Source organism: Syngnathus typhle, linkage group LG4 (genome assembly GCF_033458585.1).
Source record: "Syngnathus typhle isolate RoL2023-S1 ecotype Sweden linkage group LG4, RoL_Styp_1.0, whole genome shotgun sequence".
In the NCBI taxonomy this organism is placed as follows: domain Eukaryota; kingdom Metazoa; phylum Chordata; class Actinopteri; order Syngnathiformes; family Syngnathidae; genus Syngnathus; species Syngnathus typhle.
In genome coordinates this window covers 14930688-14940382 of record NC_083741.1, presented here as the reverse complement: position 1 = coordinate 14940382, position 9695 = coordinate 14930688, and the positions used below count along the sequence as shown (strand labels likewise).

Genomic DNA, 9695 nt, shown 5'->3' with positions numbered 1-9695 from the left:
AGGCCACTACATTAGGGAAAAATCATGGCCAAAGCTGAACTGAAAGTGAAAAGTGCCACACCCGCCCTCACCCCCACCTCCTGATTGGCTGGTTGATCCATGACGTCACACGGACACTCCATTAGGTACACCACCATTTTCAGGTGTACCTAATAACTTTATGCATTTTTTTGTACGTGTCAAGAATGTGTATTTGACTACTTGCTCTTTATTTGGGGGGACACCAACACATATTACACAACGTAAAACACATACATATTGTCATATAAAGCAGTTAACCAAATGTCATATTTTTGTTTTCATGCACAAACAAATAAAAACAAGGAATAAAACACCAGACAAGTTTTAACAGGTTTTAATGTTTATTAAAATAAGTCAATTTCAAACCAGCTCGTTCGTGAACGGAAGTTACGTCATTTTCTTCTTCGTTTTGTTTTACGGCGAGGTGGCACCAGCTTCAATGCGCATTACCGACACCTACTGGTTGAAGTGCGAAGGTTTTGATTTTTTTAGTGGGCATACGGAGAGATGTGCTTGAGAAATTTGACATTTGGGTTTTTTACACTAAGTAGACTGTCCAGTTTCCACGCCGTGATGCTTACCATACTCGCAGTATCTTGTAACTTCTTTCTGGGTAGTTCCTGTCAAGTCCTGGCTTCAGTCGGTGTACGTTGAGACTTTCTTCTTGTTCAGGGATTTCTATCAAGCCCTGGCTTTAGTCAAATTCTGTTGGTATACCACGCAGCAGTAGAACTGTATCGGGCTATTTGCCCAGTCAACAAACGGACGATATATGACTGATGACCGAGGGATAACTAACTGCACACAACCTGTCTTGTCTTGACAAAACTAAGACCTTTGTTTCAAAGAAACACTGTTGCATAACTAACACCCAGTTGCATATTTGACAGCACATTTTCCATCACTACATTTAGCCAATAATGATAAGGTAAAGCAATATATGTTCAAAGGCAGAAAAGAAAAAAGGTTAGGGTTTCACAGGTTACATATAAACGTTCAATTCTGGTATCCACAAGCGTATACACTTCTGACTCTCTTGGTTCTCTACCTGGAAAGAAGCAGCATTTAAGCAACAGATGCATTTTTATGTTGAAGATCACAGCATTTTCTGCGTGACAACTACTACACGTAAACAAAACAGCTTCCATACAGTGACGGACATGACGAAGGAAGAATCTTTATTTATGTAAGGCACTGACAACCGAAGGACTGCGTTTGATTTTACGCGCTGTATGGTGAAAAGGTTTTTTCAGAAATATTTTATACACATAAAATTCGTGTGAAGTTGTCTCTTTTTTTTTTTGCCTTTTAGATGCACATCAAAGAAAAAAAAGGAATGTTAGAACAGCATCAATCTGAAAGCAATTGCATCATCACAAACATGTCCTGGGGGCTCCAAATCAAATCCATATTCCAGGTTTTTTTCCCTACAATAGCTTGAGCTGAGCTGCCAATCTATTTGTAATTAGGATAACATAACCCCACACTTCCAGGAAGAGACCATAAAAAGTTAAGATACTGAGCTGTAGTTACAGTTAAAAGCAAAAACAAAAAACCCACAACCTTCACAATTTAAGGGATTTCTTCAAGATGTTTGTGCAGCATCCCCAAAAATCAGATCTTGCCACCTTCCGTAAAGGTCAACAAATGTACACTTTCTCCAGCCTTAACAATATTTGGAGTACATAACAGCATTGTAATTCCATATTGGACAAAAAAAAAAAGCATCTGTGCTTGTTTATAATCTTTTTTTCCAACACCAAGAAGGCAAACTGGACTTCTTAATAGTTAGTAGAACGGCAAAGCTATTTGTTCAGCTGAAACGCACATTTGGCCTTTCATAGTTTGCCCTCCAGCACAGGTGCTCTTTTCAGAACATAAAAACACCCCAGTCCGAAGCCAATTCATATAAAGTGCATCTGAAATTGTTCTGGTGGAAAACCACCTGGACATTTAGTAGTGTTAAAACATAAAAACATGGTGCAAACTGGCAAGAGCGACGCATAGTGGTACTAAAGAGGTACTACCTCTACGACCACAACTATCCTACCTAGTTCAGTATTTGCGATCCAACGGCATAGGGCCCAGTTCGATTTTGACGTCGGCCATGTGCCTGCTTCTTTGCTCGCTGTGATGCCGCGCTTTTTGTCTCTGCTGTCGACGACCTCGATTCTTCGTCCTCGACTCCTCTTTGGAGTTCGAGTCTGGTCGTTCCAGAGGTCCGCTGGGAGATTCAAAACTAAACAGAAGGTGCATTTGACATGAAAGAATACAATAATAGTTACAGTAAATGTCCAACTAGAAGATAGTTGTTATATAATGAGAAGATAGGTAAAAGCAGACTATTAAAGAAATGATTTTGCATTCAGGGTATTTTAGCTAATGTATATTTCAGCTTCTAAGAGCCTATTTTGTGGTGTAAAAAGGTTGAGGTGTCAACTCACGGCAAAACCAGACAGCTGCATGAAAACCAACTTTCTGCAATAACAAATGACTTGCGAATTTTCCCAAACTAAAATATTTGATGAATAAAAAAAGAACACAAGAGTCACAACTTAACTCCAACCAACCCGAACATTAATCTCAGTAAAAGCAATTTTTCAACCCCTCAGTATTCCTGTGCTTGTCTGATTTAAGTGCTCGCTGAGCCTGTAGATACGATTGTATCTTAAAATGTTGAGCATTATTTAAATCTCCAGGAACTATTTTTTTCAATGGCGACTAGTAGCCACAAGAGGGCGCAAATTCCCCGGCAAACTCTATACAAAGGAATTGTCGCTCATGCAGTCAGCTGGAACATTCTGAAGATTTGAATAATTCCCAACATGAATCATATCTGCATGATCAGAAGCAAACACGCAAAACAGGAATGGTGAGAGGTTAAGAAGTATCTATTCATTTAGTATTTATTTTAGGCTAGAACTGTAGATAACCTTGATAGAATATTGTTTCATTTTTAATCAAAAAGTATGTTACCAATGTTGTTGAGTGGGCTGGAGCAGTTCAGTTCCCATTCATTTCAACTGGGAAAGTTCACCGAATGAAACATTTGAGCTGTTGTCGTCGGCAGAGCGGGCCGTCGGCGGTCTGCTCACCTCTGTCTGTTGCTCTTGACATACGCCTCTCCGAAGAGGTGTCTGTAAATGAAGTCGTCCACGTCTTCAAAGACATCGTTGTGGAGGCCGTGGTACTCGGGCATGCTGACCAGGTAGTGCTCCACGCTGCTCACAAAGTCTGTGAAGAGCATGCGGTCATGGATGAAGAGGCCGTTGTGGAAAAAGCCGTTGATGAAGCTCTCCAGTTCCTTCCAGTGATGAAAGTGGTGGACTTCCCGCTGCAAGTAGCTCCACAGCAGCTGGTGGAACTCGTCTGCTCGTATGGGCTCCGTGGCTTTGTTGAAGATGCTCATGGACTCCTGGTAGGCGCAGTCAAAGACCCCTCGGCATCCTTTTGGGCCGCTCTGGCCTTGTTCTTTATGGACTCGGTCTCCTGGTTTGCGGGTGTTGGCGTCTTGTTTGGAATGAGCCTTTTTCTTCTTGTACTTTTTCTCTTCATAGTATTTTGAACCTTCTCTCGTCATCTTTTCGAAGAAGGTGGAGGCCGAATCCTTGAAATTGCGAAAAGTAGATTTGACGGAATCGGAGAACTTGCGCAGGTTTTCCTTCACGACTTCCTTGGCTTTCTTGATCTGCTCTTTGTGATGGTGGACAAACTCTTTAGTGGAGTTCTTGACCGCATCAAACGTGTCCTCCACAATTCCTGACGTGCGCATGTTTGGTTCCGTATCGCCTTTGGCCCGGTCTTCTTTGGTTTCCAGATACAGCCGCTCCCACAAGTCGGAGCGCTGCTGCTCAAAGCCTAGCCTCTTCTCCAGCTCCCTCAGTTGCAATCTGAGATCCTGAGCCTCTGTCTCATATGTAAGCATCCTCTCCTTGTCTGCATCATGTGTAAGCTTCCTCTCCTTGTCTAGCTTCTTCCTCAGCTCCTTCTCCCCCTCCAGTTCCTCATTCAGCCTCCGGTTATCCAATAGCAACGCGTCGGCCGCCGCCCCCTTAACCTCCAGATCTCGAATCCTGGATTGCAGGCTCCTCAATTCTTCCTGCAGGGTAGACAGGGACTTTTCTTTTTGCTCCAAGGAGCTTTTCAGCTGCTGGTTCGTGGTGGTCAATGCCAGGCTCTCAGCCTCCCTCTGTCTTGCTAACATTGCCTGGTCCTCTCGTTGGACCTGAACAAATTAAGAAAAAAAGAATGGGAAATAAATAGGACTCCTAAGTCAAGTAAGTCATCAGCTCAGATAAGAGAAGATATGCTTCAACTAACTTGGCTCTGTTTAAAATTTCTACTGCTCCATGTGTAAAGTAGTATGACCCTAACATCTATGCAAACGTCACTGATGATGTTGCGGTACAGTCACCAGACGTCAGTGCTTCTCTGCTTTAGAAGTCAGAAATGGATTTTCTGTCAGTGCATTTTGATTGGCTAAGATATTGTGCATCTGTGATTCAAATTTTGAATGGCTGCAAAACCAGTGACCAAGACTCGGCCACTCGTGGAGCGCGACTTGCGCAAGGATCCCTCTATGAAATACAGAGAGCCGCTCAAACAACCAAATTCACTTTTTGCATTGGCATTTAAGTAGAGGAAATTGTGTCAGTTGAGAGGGAAAAGAAATAAAAGTTACCTGAACAAATTCCTGCTGGCCACTGAACTCCATGTTCTTTTGCATGAGCAATGAAATAAGCTTCTGCTCATCCCAATCTTCCTGGCTCAGACTGTCACTCTTGACCTTCATGGGAAAACAAAATAAATAAAAAAAGTCTGGGTTTTTTCAATTGACCATGAGCATAAGGATTGGGAACACATCAATACTTACATGATAATGAAGAACGTTTCTTAGACTGTCGAGCTCTCTCTCTCGGAATTTGTCTACTGTCTTCTGCTTCTTTTGTATTTGCATGGTGCCTGAAAATAAGACAACATTAGAATTAGAAGATAAATCTCAGACATCCATCCGCACTAAGGCTGTGGGTGCGCTGGATCTTGTGCCGGATGACGTTGGAACGAGACTCGGGGTACAATTTCACAGACGGGTAATTCAGAGCAATGCTTCCCAATTAGCGTGCAGTTAGAGCCTTGCTCTCTGACAGGACAGAGCACATGTTAATAGCGCAACAAACATACATGCACTAACGCACCACTAGGTCAATGTGTTGCTCACGTGTTAAATAATACAAAGTTCAATGTCTGAATCCGTACAATATAAGTGTCCGAAGCCAACGCTGAGGGCGATGATGAGGGCGAGCAGAATGCAGGAGTTGAGGGTTCCGCCGCCTTGGCTTTGCGCCCTCAGCGTCTCTGGTCTGAGTGCAATTTGCTGCCCCTGCTGCGTCTCATCTTCCTCCTCCGACTCCACCGTCGTCTCTTCCTCCTCCTCCTCGCAGGACTCTGTCACAGTGTTTGTTGTATTCTTCCTCAACCGGCGCCTTCGAATAGCAACGTTTGGTGCCGCCTCATCTTCGCTGCTGCTGGAGTTTGGGGCTGCAGGCTGCGGCGTAGCTGGGAAAACTTCCAGAGATACAAGCAGAGGTCAATGGGGTCATCATGGTCAACAACCAAATGGTAGATAAGTAATTAACATGATCTGCATGCATCAGGTTATTCATACCAAAACATTCCTGTTGTAAGTATTTTATGTCCTTTAGCATCATGCAAAGGTTTTTATTTCAGTCGCTAAAACAATATTCTTCCCATACATTTAGCGAAAGCTGCTAACTAAAATTTAGCAAAAGCCACGTTCTAATTCAACAATACATAATAATTGGCACAAAAATAAACCCACAATCTGCAACTGTATTGCCTTTCATTGATCAGTGTTTGGATGGTTGCATGACAATTTTTTTTAAGTTGACTCTTGATTCAAGTGGAGTCAACTATTAACCAGTTTCTTCCTGATTGTGTACATGCTAGAAGCGTTGTGATGATGCTTTGTGATGCTATTGCTGCAAATAGTGAGGCTTGCTTTTAACACCTTTGGGTTCAACTAAACAGGCCCGGACTTCACACGAGTAAGCAACGTTCTGAGTAAACTGAGATTAGATCATTCATTTAGTCGGCTTGAGAGAAAGTCTCTCTCTCTGGCACTTTTCTTTGGCAGATTTTGCAAACGGAAAATGCGATGGCTCCATAAAGTTTGGGAACGTGTGCCAAACACAAACACAATACAAACAAGTAGCAAAACGGTAAGGATCAGCAGCAAAGCATATTTGCGATCACAATTAGTCTGTGCACGTCTCCCGGCAGCTCTCTAGTTTGTCAACAAGTTCTCAACCGCCACACTTGAATTAGGCCACCTGTGAAAGTGCGGCCTCTTGCGAGCCGACTTCGTAGATGGTAGCCCAATTTCACAAGGCTTTGCGCAAATTTCCAGTCACTCAACCTCAGACCTGCTTTGGCAATGTACAATGAACAAATAACAAGGGAAATGTTATGGGAATATTTAAGGAGGGGGGGGGGACATTTTTCTCCAATATAAGAAACAGTTCAACTGGAAATAAAAACCAAGCATAGAATCTTTGAGGTCCTACCAGGGTCTCCAGCGATGAATGCATACTGGCTGCTGCACGATGTGCCCATAAAGGAGCCCTCGTCGGCAGTCGGCGTGTGCTCGGTGCAGTCACGCTCGTCTTCCTTCAGCTCCTGCAGTGTCACGATGTCAGAGTGGTCGCTGAAGGACAACACAGCGACTTGCTCTTCCATCGTGGGGTCATCAGGATCAGCCTGAGGGTGGCGAGGTTTCATTTGTAAAAGAAGCACTGACTGTGTGGTTCCTGCGTGACGTTCTTACCTCTGAGGTCCATGCTGCCCTGTCCATGGTTTTTTCTCCCAGTGTGTCATCTAGTGAGCTGTCATCACAACATGCAGCTAAAAATATCAGAAGTATTGGTTGGTATGAATGTCTTATTAATCATGTCTTTTTCACTAGCAGTGCCACTTCTGGCCTACTAATGTGGCCGTTAAGATGGTTATCAAGTATATCCATCCAATAAATGTTAGAGGCTTCCCACAAAGACGTTAGATAATTTATCTGCTTGAAACTGCAGTTGAAAGTCACTAACGTTTGCGCAAAGCAGCCTTAAACAAAGGTCATATTCAGGTGTAACAAATGTAACTAGTCATGCTTGAGAGTAAATATAGTACTTTGTAAATTCATCATTTGTAACAGTGTTGCTCTTAACAGAGAGATGCCTTCAAGCAGAAGTTGAACCTTGAGAGTCCTGCAGCTTTGGTTGCACAAGAGCTGGACGCTCTTCGGCTCCATGCTGCAGCGTGCCATCTGCCACCAAAGTCTCGATATCGGAACCCTGTAAGCACAGCCCGAAGAAAAGACGAAGACATCACAGGATTACAAGAAAAGGCTAAAGTGGATTTTAGGGTCATCCAGAAATTTCATCCAAAAGTTTGCTGAATACTATGAGGATGCTGTGACGATGCCATCATTGATCATGTTATCTTACATCAACTGGTGAAAGAAGACGTTTTTTGCATATGTAGGAATGAAGAAAAAGATTTTGTTTGTTATGTTTGACTTATTGTTAATTTACACCTGCATATAAATAAAGTTCAATGTTTTACCTCCATGCTAATGATGCTCCAGCCACATGACGACTCGGTATCACTGGAAGTGTTTGACATGATGCCAGCTTGCCAGCAACACTGAAAAACAAAACAAAAAGATGTCACTTAAAATTTTGCATTTTTATTTAGTAAAGAAGAGGTGCACAGGGCAACGTTTTATTCAACGTAAGAGCCTTGTTGCGTCATAAAACACCAACCACCACGACGCGTCATATGGTGAAACCCTCACTCAGGGCTCAATTTCATCAGCTGTGATCATGAACTTGTGGAATTATCATTTTGTAAAGCATGACATTAACGTTTCACACGACACTCAATGGCTAAAACCAACTCGCATTTTGATTAGCAGGACTAGCCAAGTCGTACAATATTTCGAAAAGAAGAAAACAATGTCGTTTGTTTTGTTTTGCTCGTGACGTGATCTTACCTGGATGAACTGGTTCTACATGCGTTAGTAACGACAAACTATGTGTACAGTCACCAATTCGTGTCAACGATGTCAATTCACCTATCCCGGAAAAAACACGAAAATTATTATTGAATAAAAAATGTCAAAGAAAACCTGTGTTTTGCTGTCCAACGACGATGCAGCTGTTTGCAGACAGGCCGATAATTATTGCACTATACACGGGCCTGGGCTACTGTCATAACAAAGCTTGTAGTAGCTGGGAAATGTAGTTCTAATTTGCATAGGGATGACAAAGAGAAAGTCACTTCTTGATTTAATAAAACATCGTTTCCCATCAGGCACCGCGGTAGCAAAACTGGTTGTGCTAGGGCGGGTCCAACCGGACGTCGCTCTTTGAAAATATAAACAAGGAAACGTGACAAAACAGAAAGCGCATAGCATTCGTTTCCACTGATTTTGGAAATATTTTTTTTTTACACATTTAACAAGTCATTTGCTGGTTAACAATAGAAAATGTCTAAAAAACACACACAAACGTGGTTAAATCATTTTATTTTAGTCGTTCCTCGAGCGACAGATTCACTAATAAAGTAGTTCTAAAATATAAAAATAGTTTTCTCATGAGCCAAACTCACATACTACTTATATATTAAAAAAGACAGGTTGGTTGAATTATTGTACTTTTATTGAGAATCAGACTTTTCACAAGTAAACACAGTCAATGATCTCCTAAAAGAAATGTCAAAAACAAATGCAAATAATTGTGACGATAGACAAACAAACAAGCATTAAAAAAATCATCAGAAAACACAAGAAATACATTCAATTATCCCGACTTTCTCTTCTGAGGAGCAGTTCGGGGTCCCCCTGAGTTTTTATATATGTATATAAAAAAAGAAATGACCCATGGCTCTTGACACTTGAACTAATAATCGTCACAACATTACTGCCCAAAGGGAGAAATCAAGAAAGCCAATTCCATCTCTTGCAATTCACATGATCGGATAGAAACACATCAGAAGAAAGCAGGACAACATGCAAGGTTGTGTTCTCTTGTGTGAATAAGTTGCATTTGTCCAGATTCTCACAATCATTGATCCCAAAAACAACTACAGTAGCACCTTTTATGGGAATCCTAATCACAAAACAGAGTACCACCATTGCATTATTTAGCGCAGTGTGCTGTTGTATATAATTTTTAGGGGGGTGTCAAAAATATGAAAAGACTGGACAAGGACAACAAATCACACATAGAAACAATGCATATGAACTGATTCATTCTTGCCAATATGCAACAGTGACCTTTTAGAAAAAAAAACATCTTTGGTTTATGTTTGCTCCTGAAAACAAAATGTAACTGATTGTATCATCCAAAAAACGACCCCTGATTAATCCTCTGATTAGAAGCAGCAATGTAAAAACATCCGTGCACCTGCTGATATTTCTGCAATCTTTCATTAAAAAAATAAAAAAACACATCAAAATATTAATCGGCTTCATATGAGGATGGGCATTTGACCAAGTGAATACATTTTTTAACTAAATTTGAAATCTTATGTTATCACTTTTTCCTACATCTTTTCATAAAGTTGTAAATCAAGATGCAGTAGTACCTGAAACACAAAATGGA

At 41.5% G+C, this 9695-nt stretch overlaps 1 protein-coding gene across 5 annotated transcripts; it reads right to left on the bottom strand.

Annotated features, from left to right (window-relative positions):
- Positions 1 to 1178: 1178 nt before the first annotated feature.
- ccpg1 (cell cycle progression 1) lies at positions 1179 to 8351 on the bottom strand. Of its 5 annotated transcripts, XM_061276260.1 has the most exons (11): positions 8219 to 8351; positions 7654 to 7734; positions 7286 to 7382; positions 6866 to 6942; positions 6606 to 6798; positions 5387 to 5586; positions 5278 to 5305; positions 4895 to 4983; positions 4703 to 4807; positions 3117 to 4246; positions 1179 to 2260 (listed from the first exon to the last, which is right to left on the bottom strand). In XM_061276260.1, the coding sequence occupies exons 2-11, from the start codon at positions 7711 to 7713 to the stop codon at positions 2077 to 2079; spliced, it is 2163 nt and encodes a 720-aa protein (XP_061132244.1). In that variant the 5' UTR covers positions 7714 to 7734; positions 8219 to 8351; the 3' UTR covers positions 1179 to 2076. The 5 variants fall into 5 exon arrangements, with proteins under 5 accessions (XP_061132244.1, XP_061132242.1, XP_061132243.1 ...); XM_061276258.1 differs by having other exon boundaries at positions 5278 to 5586; XM_061276259.1 differs by having other exon boundaries at positions 5278 to 5586; positions 8084 to 8298.
- Between the last annotated feature and the right edge of the window lie 1344 nt (positions 8352 to 9695).

Coding starts and splice junctions, on each gene's coding strand:
- ccpg1 (XM_061276258.1), bottom strand. CDS start 7,713: ATGTCAAACACTTCCAGTGATACCGAGTCGTCATGTGGCTGGAGCATC. Junction 7,383..7,653: donor GGAGCATCATTAGCATGGAG/GTAAAACATTGA, acceptor CTGTGCTTACAG/GGTTCCGATATCGAGACTTT. Junction 4,247..4,702: donor GCCAGCAGGAATTTGTTCAG/GTAACTTTTATT, acceptor TAATTTGTTCAG/GTCCAACGAGAGGACCAGGC.